Source organism: Furipterus horrens, unplaced genomic scaffold (genome assembly GCF_987537825.1).
Source record: "Furipterus horrens unplaced genomic scaffold, mFurHor1.1.pri manual_scaffold_4, whole genome shotgun sequence".
In the NCBI taxonomy this organism is placed as follows: domain Eukaryota; kingdom Metazoa; phylum Chordata; class Mammalia; order Chiroptera; family Furipteridae; genus Furipterus; species Furipterus horrens.
Genome location: NW_028327174.1, coordinates 120088753 through 120104285, shown reverse-complemented (window position 1 = coordinate 120104285; position 15533 = coordinate 120088753). Strand labels below are relative to the sequence as shown.

The 15533-nt window shown below is 47.8% G+C and overlaps 1 protein-coding gene across 3 annotated transcripts; it reads left to right on the top strand.

The window, feature by feature from the left end:
• The first annotated feature begins 290 nt into the window (after positions 1-290).
• NXNL2 (nucleoredoxin like 2) lies at positions 291-11265 on the top strand. 3 transcript variants are annotated; one of them, XM_090275760.1, is made up of 3 exons: positions 344-406; positions 915-1233; positions 10697-11265. In XM_090275760.1, exons 2-3 carry the CDS (start codon positions 932-934, stop codon positions 10863-10865), a joined length of 471 nt encoding a protein of 156 aa, XP_090131886.1. In that variant the 5' UTR covers positions 344-406; positions 915-931; the 3' UTR covers positions 10866-11265. The 3 variants fall into 3 exon arrangements, with proteins under 3 accessions (XP_090131887.1, XP_090131886.1, XP_090131885.1); XM_090275759.1 differs by lacking the exon at positions 344-406 and adding an exon at positions 495-728; XM_090275761.1 differs by lacking the exon at positions 10697-11265 and having other exon boundaries at positions 291-428; positions 915-1237.
• Positions 11266-15533: the final 4268 nt, after the last annotated feature.

The following is a 15533-nucleotide window of genomic DNA, read 5'->3' as shown; positions in this document are numbered from 1 at the left end:
AGCTCCTCGAGGCGGGGCGTGGGTGGAGACTAGGCCCCTTGGCGTCTGGGGGCAGGGTGGGATCCTGTCCTATTTCCATGAACTTTTTTGGCATTAATTTTGAATTTTTAAAGCATTGCTTTAGAATATTATTTTTCTTCGATCACTGAGTTTAATGGCTCTCTACCTTATATTCTGTCCCACGTGAGTGTCTCTTCCGTCCCGTCAGGGAGTTGCGACTTTTTGTTCCCAGGGCCTTCAACAGTGCTGGGTACTTTAATATTCTGCTTCTGGAATAAAACGTTAAGAACCTCCCCCAATGACTGTCAGTACTCCTGGGACCTTCCCAGGCAGCGCGCAGCCTGTCAGGGCAACCCGGAGAGAGAACAGGGCGCGTCTCCTGGCTGAACCCCGCTGGCCCTTCCAGGTCGGCAGAACACGTGGGGCAGGTGGGGCGGGCGGCGCAGGGCTCGGGAGGGGAGCCAGCAGCTAGAGCTGCGGGGTGGGGGCTCGGGCGAGGTGGGCAGTGGGCGGGCCCACGGAGAGCTGGGAGCTGGAGGTCGGGGGTCGCGGGTGCGGCGGAGAGCACGGCGGCAGAGCGCGGAGCGGGCGCAGCGCGGCAGGACTGAAAGCTGCTGTGACCGGGCGGAGAACGCGGGGCAGGGACGCGCGCGCGGTTGGGGGAGAGGTCTAGGGCGGCCAGTGCCGCTCCGTATCTGCCGCGGTTGCAACAAGGGTCGCTCCTTTCTGTGAGTGTCCCCCGCCCCTTCCCCCCAGTGTACACTCTCCTGCCACAACCACGGGCTGGGGCCAAAGGAAGGTCTCGCGCAGCCCAGGCGCCAAGTGGTGCGGAAGGAGAAGAGACAGCCCCCTGCTTGCCAGTGACCATTTCCCTGCGCTCGATGCCCCCCTCCTCCCTCCTTTTCTCTCCGCAGGTGTCCCGGTACGGACCATGGCGGACGTGCTAGGCGGACGTCACCTGGTGAGCCGCGGCGGCTCGCGGGTGGAGGCGGAGGCGGCGCTGCAGAACAAGGTGGTTGCCCTGTACTTCGCTTCGGCCGGTTGCGCTACCAGCCGCGACTTCACGCCGCTGCTCTGCGACTTCTACGCGGAACTGGTGGAGCGGGCGCGCACCCCCGCACCCCTGGCTGTGGTCTTCGTGTCAGCCGACTGCAGCGCACAGGCCATGGAAGACTATCTGAGTCAGCTGCCCGGCGCCTGGCTGGCGCTGCCCTTCCACGACCCATACCGGCAGTGAGTGCGACCCGGGCTTGAATTCGCGGGCGAGTCCCCGGAGCCCTGAGCTCCGCTCGCGTCCTTGCACTCGGAAGCTTTCCTTCCCACAAAACCCCCTCCCCCGGGTCGGGCCGCTCAAGGGTACGTCGTAGTCTCTGCTCCCGCTCCTAGGGAGGCTGTAGCAGTTGACGGACTGGAACGATCGCTTCCCCGGGGGTCTTGGTGTGTTAGGACTCGCTGTCTTGGAGGGTCTTGCTCCAGCGAGAATGCGGTTTGCGGAGCTCACTCTGGGTCCGCAGCCCGGGACGGTCCAGACGGTCCCGCCGCCCTACCGCACAGGGCAGACCCCAAGTCTGAAGAGCAGGAGAGGGGATTTGGGAGGTCACTCTGGTCAGAACCCGAGACCATGGGGTGGCTGACCAGGCCAGCAGTGCTGGGGCTGGCGGTGAAGAGCCGGGGGAACTGGCCAGAGTCCGGGCGGGAGGCACCCAGTGCTGGCCACGCAGCAGTTTTATTTCTGCCAATGACTGGGATTTCCCCACGGTAAAGGCGATCCCTGCGCCATCTGTAGGGGCAGATATCAGAGGTGACAAAAATCCTTGCTCCCGTCCTAGCGTTAGAAAAGAAGTGTGACGGAGGAGATCCTCAGCTTTGTTGAATTTCAGAGTTTGTGATTGAACTAGAAATTGACCCCATAGTTCTCCATTGACTGTGATGAGGGGCTCTGCGGAGGGGAGGACTCGGTGCAAGAGGGAGAAGATGGAAGGAGGACTTGGAAGTGGATTGGCAGAGAGGGAATATGGCTTGCGCCCTAATGTCCAGCATCTTGGGGTCTCCTGTGGTGGAAGTGTCCCGCCTTGGGTTTAAATCTCACTTCACGAAGTACATTACCCCACCATTTCCTTAACAGATAAAGAGAACTTATGGGCTTTGTTTTTTCTCAAGTTTTGCATTTCTCTGGGGATTATTATTTAGTTATGACATTAACTCCCAAATTAATTGTCCTGAGAGGACACTCCTTCCGGACAATTAAGAATGAAAGCTAACTTTGGAAGTTCCATTTCCCCACCACCTGCTTTTTTGGTGGTGCTGAGGAAGAGATGAGGTGGGCAGCCCTGCTTCTCTCACAGCAGGAGTAGCAAAGTCAACAAATGATGGATTCAAATGACCACGACTCACTCAGCAAAAGGATGCATTATAGCATCACATCTAGTGCTGGTTGTAAAATGCCTTCGATTTCCTTAGTACTAAGTTATACACAGCTTTTGAAAGGACACAGTTTTGAAAGTGACAGTAATCAAGCCAAGAGCTCAGGCTCCGCAGAGCCCAGCTCTGGGATTCACTGGTAGAGTGACCAGAGGCAGGGTATGAATTGCTGAGTATAATGATGCATCACAATCAGAACTCCCTTCCACTTCTCCCATTATCTGGTCAAAGCTGATGAAATCCCTCAGGCAGCTGAGCAGCTCAGGCCCTGGAGGCATCTGGTCTCACTGGGCCATCTCACACCAGGAACCTGATCTCTGAAGGGACCTAGCCTCAGGTTTTTATTTTGAGAAGGTTAGCTTCTTGTCCCTACCCCTTTCTAGACTGTGCTTCTTTAACCCCGTCATTGCTGTTTGTATGTTCAAAAAGGGGTATTTTGTTGGGCTTCTTGGAGCCATACCCTGAGTTCTGCTCTCTCAGCCTCCATTAATGAAATCAGAAGAGGCACAGAGTGGAAATAGTGACCACCAGTGAGAACAAAGGAATGTAGGAAGCATCCAGGCAGCAGAGGGGGAAGATCCTAATGTTCAGAATCAAGCACTCACTCTGCTTGTTCCTGTGGCAAGATGGGGCTGGAGCAATAACCTCCTGGGCTCCTAGAGTCATGGTGAAGGCCCTGGGCTTTATTCCCTCAGTGACTGCCCACTGGATTACTGAGGATGGTGAGTCTTTCACGACAGGGCCCCCACAGGATCACTTTGGCATGGCTGGAGGTGAGACCACTGCAAATGCCCCTGCAGGAAGAAAATGCATGAGGTTGCTCAACTTATCCTCAGAGTTGCTTAGAACTTGGCTTAGCGGTGCAGCCCCCACAAAACCAATGTGAGTGACTGTCGCGGACCTCTGACCAGCAGAGTCCACGGCGTTGTGGATGAGAGAATAAATGCACAGCAAGTGCCAGAAACCTTTGGAGAAGAGGGGACAGAACTGGCCACTTTCTAGGGGAGAAAGTGCCATTTGCCCCTGCCTTAACTGGCTTTTATTGATTCCTTAGGTGGATTACATCCAAGAAAACTGTGAATCATGGTGCCAATCATTGCCTTATATGATTTTTACTTTTACATATTAGAGAAAAGAATGTTGCACATGCATGAATGATAAGGATGACTTGTCTAGCCACATCCTGTTCTTAGAAATTGGCCCAGAATAGGCCGTAAGAGACTGGTTCAAGGTTACATGCTGAACATGTGTTGTTCTCAGCCCAGGATGAGGGAGTCCTTTAGCAGAAAGCAAGCTTTTTAACTATTATATAAACGCAGGTCTGGTCCCCCGCAGGAAAACCAGTGTGTGGAGTGGGTCCTGCGTGCCACCACGCTCCCAGTGGTTTTCCACTCTGGGGCTGAGCTACATTTGCCACCACCAAGCACCCCGGCTTCCCATACCTGATGCCTCTCTGCCTGGACAGGTTCACATTTCCTGGCATTCCTCCAGAGGCAGCATGGGTAAGAGGAGCGGCTGACCTTCCAGGCCTGAATGTGGAAATAATGTCAATGATCAGCCATCCTGCCCAGCTTCCTTCCCTTTGTTATGGGCCCAAGAAAGAAGTAACAACTAAATTTGCCAGCAGGAGTCGCATGCTGCTGTGCTGCTGAGACCTGCTCACTGGTGATGTCACACAGATTTTATGATAGTTTCTTGATAAAACTCATGCTCACTTGGGCTCTGGAAACTCAGCTGAGCCCAGTGAGGCCTGGAATAGACCCTCCTTACCGTTCTAGTTCACACCACTGTCTGTGGCCATGGGTCAGGTAAATGGAGCACCTTAGCCTACAGGTTAACAGGTTTGGATTACAGGGAAAAACAACTGACTGACTTCATTTGCTGGAGAGAAAACCGGGTCCATTAGAGCCCTCAGTGCCCTGGGGTAGTTAGTGCATGTGCCAAACTGTTCAACTCTCCCCTCCCCACCTGGGGGGGGTCCACCTTCTTCTGGACTTACTGACTCAATGCATCTCGGTCAGGCCCCCAGTTTGCTTAAGTCTTTGGCTCTCTAGTCCTTCCCTGTTTTTCTGCTCATTTCTACTTTCTTCATTTTCATCCTGGACATTAGAATATTCTAACTGGTCCCTCTGGATTTGATATCTTCATTTAATGGACTCTTATTCTCACATCTGCCTCTTATCACCTGTAGGTGTGGTACTGCCATGCCCTACCCTAGCTCTCCAGTGGTTCCCAGAGTTCTTGTTGCCCACAGGGCTCAGTCTACATCTTGCCCTGCCCTCCAGCATTTACCCATGCTTGTCTCCCACCCTCACCCTTCCCACCTGTGTTCTGTCCAGACTGGACAACTGAAGTTTTAGAACACTTCACACACTTTCCCACCTCTAAAGGTTGTACATAATATGTCCCCAGAAGCCTAGAGCCCCTTTGCAGTCCCTCTGTGCTCCTGGGGACACTGGGAGCATGTCTGGCCTGGAAGGCCTGTGCCCTTCATAGCTTGAACCTAACACCACCCCCTGTAGGAGTGTGTTTGGGGCACTTGACATTGTTCAGTGCTTGTTGGGTACATGATTGGAACAAGAGAGATTTGCTCTGTAGCAGTCTGGTGGTGGCCAAGATGGAAAGAGACTGGAGCCAAAAGTTGCCAAGACAGCCTGGAAGTGGTTGTGCCAGGGACAGTGAGGCACTGCTTTAGGTGAAGGGAGGACACTAATGTTGCAGCAGTACCCAGCATCAAGGGCGAGGAGGAACGGGACTCCCGGATTTTCCAAAATGGTTAAGATGCTGTTACCACGACTTTCCTCTGCCCAGAGGCAAGGTTCTCTCCTTTCCAAGCACAGTCTATTCTCTCTGGACATAGCTTAGCCACCAGAGGGAATCGCGATGACTCCAGGGGAAGAAGGTGTGGCTCCAAGGTTACAGTTATCCCCAGGCAGAGGCTGCCAGGGTGGGGATTTGAGAGCCCACATTGGTGACTCTTTCAAGATAAGCTGGAGCAACAAAATGCCTACTCCAAATCTCTTCCTTGTCCTCAAAGATCAGTTTGCTTCACATCCCTCTGACTATTAGAGCTTGATTTAATGTTGCAAGGGATTAAAAACAACAACAGCAACTCCAAGCTTAAACAAATGAAGGTTATCCATCAGCTTAACTGGAAGACCCAGCAGCCTGATCTGAAGGAGAGAGGCTTCTGAGGACACAGTTTTGTGGCTCTGCCTTTGACTGTCTGTTTTCTGCTTAGGCTGTAGCTAGGGGCTGGCTGACAAATCCAATCTCTCTTTGTTGTGATAAGAGTAGCTCTGGTGTCTTAGGCTATATACATTCTTACACCTTCCTCTTTCCCAGCACATAAGCAAGTGCTCCACAGAGTCTCACTGGTTGAATCTGCAAGTTACCCATTCTTGTGCTAGTTGCAAATCAGGTGTGAAGACTGGGCACCTGGCCCAACCGGAATTGAGGCTGGGTCCTTCCCACCCATTAAGAATAGCCAGTGTTTATTGAGCACTTAGTATGCACCAAGCCCTTAGCTAAGCTATACACATATTAATCATTTCATCTTCACAACAACTTTGAGTTCTGTTGTTTTGCAACACAGGTGAGTTATCTGGGGTGTAGGGAGGTTAACTAGCTTGCCTGAATCACACAGGTAGTTAATGGCAGAAAGTGGAAAGGCATACTTTCCAAGGGTGGGTCAAGGGTGCTGAGCAGCAAGCCACAGACCTCTACTTCCTTGGCTGTCTAGGGCAGTGTCCCCAGCTCCTGCCTGCTCTCCCCCACACTCCTGACCTCTGGGTCCCTGGAGGGGATGGTAAAGGCCCTGGGAGGTTTGGCAAATTTGAGCAAATGGGCCCCACTGTCAGGGGTGGAGACTGCATTTTTGAGGGGTTCCCAGGTAATGCGGCTGCTGTTGGTCAGGGATCTTACACTCAGAGACATTCCTATTCTGGATATGCTGCCCAGAGGTGGAACCTGGAGCAGCAGTGGCTGCAGCGCGGGAATCTAACAGGGAGGCAGATGCTGAGTCAGGCCCTGGGTGGGCTCAGGGCCTCCAGGGTCCCCTCATCACCCTCCAAAAGCCATTCAGGCTCCTCCTCCTTGGGGGTAAGCCCCAGGCCCTGGGTGGCAAAGCCCCAGCCAGACCACAGCTTCCCTTCCTGGCTGCATGCCCGCCCCCACTGCCCAGAGTCAGGCACTGACATAAACCGTTGCACAAATAGCCAGACAGAGCTTAGATCAGGCTGCTGGCCATGTCCCTGAGCTTTTGTGCAAAGAGCTACTTCATATTTTTGTCTTATGCCTTTGGGGAAAGCTAATTTATCAGGCGTTTCAAAATCCAGGATTGTGCAGGGTTTTTAAAAACTGGGCAAGGTCATCTCCTCTGCCACATCTCTCATTAGCCTCACCTGTGTTCCCAGACCACCGTGGCTGTTCGGAATGGATCAGTTTGTCCCCTTCAGTCTGCAGTTTGACGTGGTTTGGGTTCTTCATCCCTGCAATGCAGTTTCAGCAGGGCCGTCTCTATCATGTCTTTCTCATTACGCATAATTGTTTTTATATAATAGTTCACATATATTTTTTTTCACCTATTTCTTTTTCCTCATGTACATAGTGGACATGTGTGGACTGGCTTCCAGAAGCTGCTGGTGTGGCAGCCACATTCAGGGTTTCCTTAAGGAACAGGCTGTCTGGTGGTTGCTGAATGTTCCTGGAGTGACAAGGGCATCGGCCTGTGCCCCTGAGAGCAGAACCCCTGATTTCTGATATTCCTGTCTTCCCTTCATCTTGGCCGAGTCTTGGTAGAGCTTTGCTCCAGTTTTTAGTCTTTCCTAAGAAGATAGTTTGGTTTTATTGCTCACCCTATTTTGATTTATCTCCTATTTCAGTGATTTCTGTTCTTAAACTTTTTTGCCTCTTTCCACCTTCCTTATGTTGGCTCCATCATTGTTTTTCTAGCCTCTTAAAATAAACGCAGAACTGGTCTATCTAGAGGCTTTCCACTTTTGGATAAGGGTGTTTAAAACCACAGCTTCCTGAGTCGAATTGTATCTCCAACTTAGGATCTGTAGTATATTCTGTAATGCTCTGCGTTAATTATTTTGTAGTCTACGTTGCTATTTTACATTTGATGTGTGGTTATTTAGGGTTTTTTTTTAAAGTATATTTTATTGATTATGTTGTTACAGTAGTACCAATTTTTTCCCCCTTTGCTCCCCTCTGCTCAGTACCCCCATCCCTCCCCCCTTAATTCATGTCCATGGGTCATGCATATAAGTTCTTTGGCTTCACCCTTTCCTATATTATTCTTAACTTCCCTTGTCTATTTTGTACCAAACAATTATGCTTCTTAATCCCTGAACCATTACCCCCTTCCTCCCCCTTCCACCTTCCAGCTGATAACCCTCCAAATGATCCCCATACCTATGATTCTGTTCTTATTCTGGTTTGTTTAATTGGGTTTTGCTTTTATTTTTTAGATTCAGTTGTTGATAGTTGCAACTTTGTTGTCATTTTAATGTTCATAAATTTTATCTTATTTTTCTTAAGTAAGTCCCTTTGAAATTTCATATAATAATGGCTTGGTGATGATGAACTCCTTTAGCATTACCTTGTCTGGGAAGCACTTCATCCGCCCTTCCATTCTAAATGATAGCTTTGCTGGATAGAGTGATCTTGGTTGTAAGTCCTTGCTTTTCATAACCTTGAATACTTCTTGCCTGCAAAGTTTCTTTTGAGAAATCAGCTGAGAGTCTTATAGGCACCCCTTTGTAGGTAACTCTCTGCTTTTCTCTTGTTGCTTTTAAGATTCTCTCTTTATCTTTCACCTTTGGCATTTGAATGATGTGTCTTGGTGTGGTCCTTTTCAGGTCTAGCTTGTTTGGGACTCTCTGTGCTTCCTGGACTTGGATGTCTATTTCCTTTATCAAATTTGGGGAGTTTTCCTTCATTATTTTCTCACATAAGTTTTCAGTTTCTTGCTCTTCCTCTTCTCCTTCTGGCACCCCTATGATTTGGATGTTGGCACGTTTAAAGTTGTCCCAGAGGTTCCTAGCCTCTCCTCATTTTTTTCAGTTCTTGTTTCCTCATTCTGTACTGGTTGATGGTTATTTTCTTCCTTATGTTCCAAATCATTAATTCGAACCCCGGTTTCCTTCCGTTCACCATTGGTTTTGTGTGGATTTTCATTCGTTTCATTTAGCATAGCCTTCACTTCTTCCCTTATGCGTTTGCCATACTCAAGCATATCTGTCAAGCCTGTGGGGATCTTTACCACCAGTGTTTGGAACTCTTCAACTGTTAGGTTGGCTATCTCCTCGTCACTTAGTTCTCCCACTGGAACCTTGATCTGTTCCCCCTTTTGGGCCATACTTCTCTTTCTCCTCATCTTGAGAGGCTCCTGTGTTTGTTTGCCTCTGTGTCTTAGGCGGAGCTGTTTCTCCTGTTACGTTGTAAGGGGTGGAGCCTTCAGTATTCATCAGTACAGGGCGACCTGTTTCACCACCTTGTGGTGCTGTGGGTGGGGGAGGGATCTGAGAGAGAACAGTGCTGTTTTCTCAGCGCTCACCCCTTTTCCAGGCACTTCTCCCACTTCCATATGGACCTGGCGCCTCTCTGGCTGTTGTCCTGGCTTTCGTTCCCAGAGTGGGTGGATCTGTGGACGTTATAGGACCATGGGTGCCCTTTAAACAAGTGGACTCTGCTGAGAGACTGGCAGTTTCTTCCTCCATCCCAACCCCCACTGGTTTGCACAGTCAGAAGCAATGAGGCTTTATTTTCCCTGGCACTGGAACGGTGAGCTTCATGGTCTGGTCTGGTGCAGGTGCTGGTGCTGGTGCTGGGAACACTCCCCTGGTGTCCCTCCCCACTTTTTAAAACATGTGACTGCACTTTCTGCTGGTCTGCGCTGCGGCCTCTCCTGCTGCCACCACACTGCATCCTCTCCACCCCAGCTTTGCCCCTCCTACCTCTCTGGATGAATATTTCTTCCTTATATCTTTGTCTGTTGGACTCCCATGTAGCATGATTTTCTGGAACTTCTGGTTGTCTTTAATTTTGAGGTAGTTGTATTCCTTCTTAGTTGTAGAGGGAGATGTATTGTGTCTGTCTAGGCCTCCATGTTGCTGAAAGGTGAGTTTATTTAGTTTTTAAACTCATTGCAAAAAATTATTTTTTATTGGCCTCCAATTCTATTTTAGTATGGTCTGATTGAGTGATCTGTGTACTACTGATTATTTGAAATTTAGTAAGATCCCCTCTGTGACCAAGAGCATGGCCAGTTTGTCACTGTTTCACAGGTGTTTGAAAACAACGTATAGTCTCCCTGTTATGTATAAGTTCTGTGTGCATTCTTCTGCTTGAGTTGAGACTTGTCTTTGACCTAGAAAACAACTATAAGAACTTGATGGAGCTGTCAGTGGAAGATTTGGAAACAGGAGGGTCTCCAGTGCATTTTGCCTTCCACTCAGCTTCACAGCCCTGAGGCTGACAGAGGAGGGAAATCAGATTACTGTTGACATTGATGTGAAGCCCTTGCATGCTAGTGGGGTCACAGGTGGGGGATTTTCATTAGCTATTCTGTCCTGAGAGTAGTAATCACTGTGAAGGGTATGGGGAGATTTGCAAAACTAAGGAGGACATTCCTTTTCCTAAGTAAATACAAATCATTTTGTAAACAAACCTCTATGGGGCTACACTTGAAATATTTCATCCATAATGTTAATCAGCATGTCCTTGAATTTCCAGGGCAGAATGTCAAATAAGGCTTTGCATTTATTTAGAACTCATGATATATACCTGATATATATCATGATATATACCTGATATTTTTCAGCCTCTTGAGATGTAGAGAGGAATATGAATTTATTTGGTTTATTTGTGGGTTTAAAATTGCACTGTGCAGTAGCATAGCCATGAGCCACATGCGACTTCTTAAATTTAAATTAAAGTAAACTATATAAATGAAAGATTCAGTTCCTCAGTCGTAGCAGCCACACTTTGAGGGCTCATTTGTGCCCTGTGTCTGTGGCCATGGTCATGGCAGCACGGGCATAGAGCAGTCCTGCCACTGTGGACCCTCCTCTGGGAGAGCGCTGGCATGGAAGCGGCAGCAGCAGGAAGGAAAGAGGCTCAGAGGGGACCCAAAGTGCAGGAGGGCACAGGCGGGCTGGGTGCTGAGACTGTGCAGGGCGGGCTGGTGGGCACAGGGTCCCTTTGGAGGTGTGGCAGCAGCTTTCCCACGCCTGTGCTGACCTGTGGCTTGCCCTTTTCTCTCCCGCAGTGAGCTGAGGACCAAGTACCACATCACAACCATCCCCAGGCTTGTGATCCTGAAGCCCAGTGGGGAGGTCATCACTAACAAAGGGCGCAAGCAGATCCAGCAGCGGGGACAGGCCTGCTTCCAGGACTGGGTGGAGACTGCTGAAGTCTTTCAGAACTTCTTGGGATGAAGTGAGGGATCTCTGGGGACCTGGACAGACATGAGACACACCAGTTTTACTGATGCAAGATTACTGGAAGAAGAGAATCGGGGGGTTCAGAGTATGTTAGAACAGAATCACTCGGTTGTGGCAGAAACACTGCTCAGGAAGCATGCCCTCCTGTTTGACTCCCCTAGCCTGCTTATAGCTATTTTTATTATTCTCAGTGCAGCTTTCTTCATGTAAGCTTAGCTGTGTTTGCGTTGAGCTATTGGAAATCTATGCAAAACATATATTGACACAGGTTCATCAGGTAATGTATTGATACATTTTCTGTAGGTCTACTTATTATAAGGATATACTATACTTTCACAACTACATTTACTGGTAAAGTTTGCAAAATCTATATGCTTTAATAAATAAACCTGCTTCCACTGTAGAACCTCTGCTTTCTGTTTTCTCCTGGAGAACCAAGTGCCCTTAAAAGGAGAGTGAAGCCCTCAAGAAATACTGTTCTCAATTCAATTATGAGTCTTCTTGGGATTTTTTTCTTCCCTTTGTTTTTGTTTCTCACATTTATTTTAATAACATCATAATAGCCTAGAAATAAGTGAAACTATAAAAGCTGTATAATCACATCTTCAAGATCAGACCTTGATATCCCCTCAAAGATGCTGATGGATCCCGGTGAACAAAAGCCCGTGCACAGTGTTCGACAACAGCAAGAGGGGAGCCATCAGGGTTCCACTTCCCAGCTCCAGCCCCTTCTTTCTCTGGGGGAACTTTCCAACTGCGTTGTGATCCAAATGATTTGGATCATGAAATACCAGTACATACCTTTAGCCCAGTCCCCATCTGCAGTCCTATTCGGCTCCCTGGGTCCCTCAGCTGGGAATTGGAGCACACTTGTCCCTTGTAGGGCCCAGAAGTCGTTGAGTTCCTCCAATGGGCTCCATGTGGAGCAGTTGGGGCAGAGGGAAGAAGGCATTGGGTTGCTTTGGTAAACCAAGAGGTGAGAGCTGAGTCCTCAAGGGAAAGTTCATGTTGTTGGCTTAATCAGAATGGAGCTGTGGACTCCATGGCTCAGTCACTTTGACTTCCCTTCTCAATCCTCTATCAGTTGGGTTCTTGCCACAATGCCCCACCATTTTGAGGGTTCATGAATTGACTAAACATATAGTTGATGGAGTTATCCTGGTTGTTATTTGCCCCAGAAATAAAGCACATAGGAATGCAGTTCTCTTTCTAAAATAATACATGGGATACATTTAATCGTGGTATTTTTTCCAGCTTTATCGAGATATATATTATGCAATAATTAACATTGTGTAAGTTTAAGGTGTATGTGTTGATCTGATACATTTATATATGACAGAATGATGACCACCACAGCTCAGCCAACACCTCCATTCTGTCACATGGTTACCATTTCTTTTTTGTGGTGAGAACATTTAAGATCTAATTATGGCATTTTTAACCATACATTCTTGGGGGGAGGTGTGGGCATCTCTTGGATGTGGAATGTCCACAAATCGTGTGTGTGGTTATGGTGTTTATGGGTGTTATGTGTGTGTGTGTATGCATGTAAAGCCACAACCACAGACTTCTTACTGACTGGAGATGCAACTCTCCTGGTAAACATGCTCATAGTTGCCACATGGGAGAATAAGACACATGCTGACTCTGTGAACTGGAACAGTGTGGCTGGGATGGGATGTGTGTGCAGTGGGTGTTCAGGCACCTGAAGGGAGGGAAGGTTCTGGGTAGAGGCCATTCACAGCTAAACCAATCCTTCAGGCATGCACCTTCTCCCTCAGGGAGTGGCACAGGCTTGGGGAGTGATATGTCATTTACATTATTGTAAGCAGATCCCGTTGCTTTATATAACATCTCTAACAAATAATTTTTCTTAATTTCAGATGGAGTGTATCCAACTTTTTGTCAGGGAACTGTGTAACTGGTTGCTATTTCTACAAGTGCCTCTTGCCACTTGTATTACAATAACAAAATTGTGGGAAATGAGGGGAAAGGTTGTTTTCCAGAGGTAAAGCCACTGGCAGCGTTTTAGTACAGCTACGTGTCCCACTAAAGCCACCCAAGGATTCACTGATTTCCGTTTTTACCCTACAGCCTTGAGACTATGGTGTGGCCCTGGGCCACCAGCAGCAGCATGTAAACAACTGGAAGTGCAAGCTGGGAGCTCATGAGACATGCTGCAGTGTGGTCGTTGTGTCAGCTCAGGCTGCCACCACAAAACACTACAGACATTTTTAATTTCTTATGGCTCTGGAGACTGAAGTCTGAGATCAAGTTTCAGGCATGGTCGCTCCTGGTGAGGACTCTTTCCTGCTTGCAGATGGCCACCTTCTTGATGTGTCCTCACATGGAGAAAAAGAGAGCCCTGGTGCTTTACAAGGGTACTGATCCCATCACCAGGCCACACCCCTGTGATCTCATCTAAACTTAATTACCTCCCAAAGGCTTCATCTCCAAATACCAGTGCATTTGGGCAGGGCTTCAACATGTGAAAAAACATTCATACCATAGCAATCTCCCCACCCCTGACCCTCATTCTTCTAGGGTCTAAGAACTTCATGAACAGATCCCATGGGTCCTAATATGTGCTGTGTCTCTACTTCAAGAAGCAACAGGAGCCAATAGGACCCAGTCCTTGGAGGATTTCCTGGGATAAACCAGTTGGTTCCCATTCCCCAGTGCTGGCTGGGGTCCCATGTGTGGGCTGTTTTGTGGAGCATCTGAACATTTCTTCTTGATTCCCCTTTTGTTTTTCCATCATAAACAAACAAACAACAACAACAAAAAAAAACCTTTGCGATCATTTTAATGTCTTTTTCAGGGAATGAAGTTACATGCATGTGTTCAAGCTACCTGTTTGCTGTGAAGAGTTAAGTTTACAACACCAAAAGGAAGCTTTCTTTAAAAAAATTTATTTAATGAACTGACAAAATGCTGTGTAAGTCTTTTTTGTGCTTTAAACATGAATTTCTAATCTTTACAATGTCTCCACAATTGTAGTTGTGTATTAAATGTTACTTCTGCGTATCTCTCTGACTTTGTCTTTGGAAAATGAGAAGGAGAACAATTGTGGGGAGCTCTGGTAAAGCTGCCCTTGACTAAGATCTAAAAGGATGAGTGTAGGTAGACGTGAGTCTTAGGTCTAAAATCCTGGCTGATACCCCTCTATTCCATATAAAACCCACTGTGCCATGGGCACAGTGGCTCAAAAAACATCCTGATTGGCAATAGTAATTAAAAGGGGATTTCAATGATTATGTTTATTGCTTGAAAAATAATCGAGAAGATCCATTCCACAACCCATGATTACATATCTAAAACTCCCCTTGCTCTGCTCCCCAAATATCTCTCCAAAATCACTGTCTACTCCCCGAGGCTAGCCCACATAGCTCTGTTCCCCATTCCCTTTCTTCTCTCTCAATTCCTCATCACACAGCAGGTTTTAGTGTCTCTGGTTCCATTTGCATTGTCCCCCTGTCCTCCTGCGTGTTCTCACATGGGACTTGGGCTAACTCAGGGCTCTTCTTAGTTGCTGGGAAAGGTGGCACATCTTACAGGGTAAAGGGGACATTCTCTTTATCTGGCTGCAGAGTGACAGGGAGATGGCTGTCTGGGGACAGGACAGACCGTGGTTCTTTCATATGTCATATAAAAGATTTCTTAATATTCCAGGTAAATAGAAACCTCTGGGAATAATGCTCCATGATTTTAGAGTCAGCATCCTCAATGATCAGGCATAATTTTTTCTTATATCCTTTTCCTCCCCTGTTTTCTCTTTCTGAAACAGAAATGTCATTTTCTTTATTTCCCTGTCCTCACATATGTATCATGGTGACTGTATCTGTTATAAATAATCATCTTTGGTTTGGGGGAAAAATTCATTGTATGAGTACAAAGTTTTGAATACTCATTAATTATTTCATTTGACAAGCATTTGGGCTGGCAGATATTAAACATGACATTAAATGGTCTGTGATGATGGAGCATGGGGGCCTCAGGCAGGCCCATGGATGAGCAAGGATGGCTGCGGCTGCTGACAGACACCAGGCTCTTTAGTCAAGAGTTCAGTACCCCCCTTTCCCTGCAAACGGGTCCAAAGCCATTCCCAGGGGTGTGATTATTTCTTCATGGTGATAACACATTCATCTGATGTGAGTTGGACCAGAGAATAATCTCTGCATTGGAGGGAATCATTTAGGACTATTTCTGCATTGCAGAGCCTTGGATATGATAACAATATTGCACACTCACTGAAGGACAGGGAATACACCCAGGATGGTGCTCTGTTCTTGTCTCTTTCCTGCTAAAAGCAGGCTGTGTTCCTTGACCTTTTCTTCAAAATAGACTCACCAAGTATCTTGTGTGAGGCCAGCACCAGGCTTTCCTGGAAGAACCAACATAACCAATTGGCTGAAATAAAGCCCCAGATCAACAAGAAAAAGGGGATGGGGTGGGGATTTTCCTGGCCCATGGAGGAGACTTTGTGGGAAAAAGGTTTGTGAGGCTTCTGGATGGGAGAAGAGAGGGGACATTTTTAACTGGAAAAATGTCTTCACACCTCGCTGTCTTGTTTGTAAATCTCACCTGACAAGGCCTCTCTTTCCTCTGCCTTCTCCCAGCTTCTAAAGGGACCCAAGAAACTTCAGACGTGATGGCTTCCCT

Coding starts and splice junctions, on each gene's coding strand:
- NXNL2 (XM_090275760.1), top strand. CDS start 932: ATGGCGGACGTGCTAGGCGGACGTCACCTGGTGAGCCGCGGCGGCTCG. Junction 1,234..10,696: donor TTCCACGACCCATACCGGCA/GTGAGTGCGACC, acceptor TCTCTCCCGCAG/TGAGCTGAGGACCAAGTACC.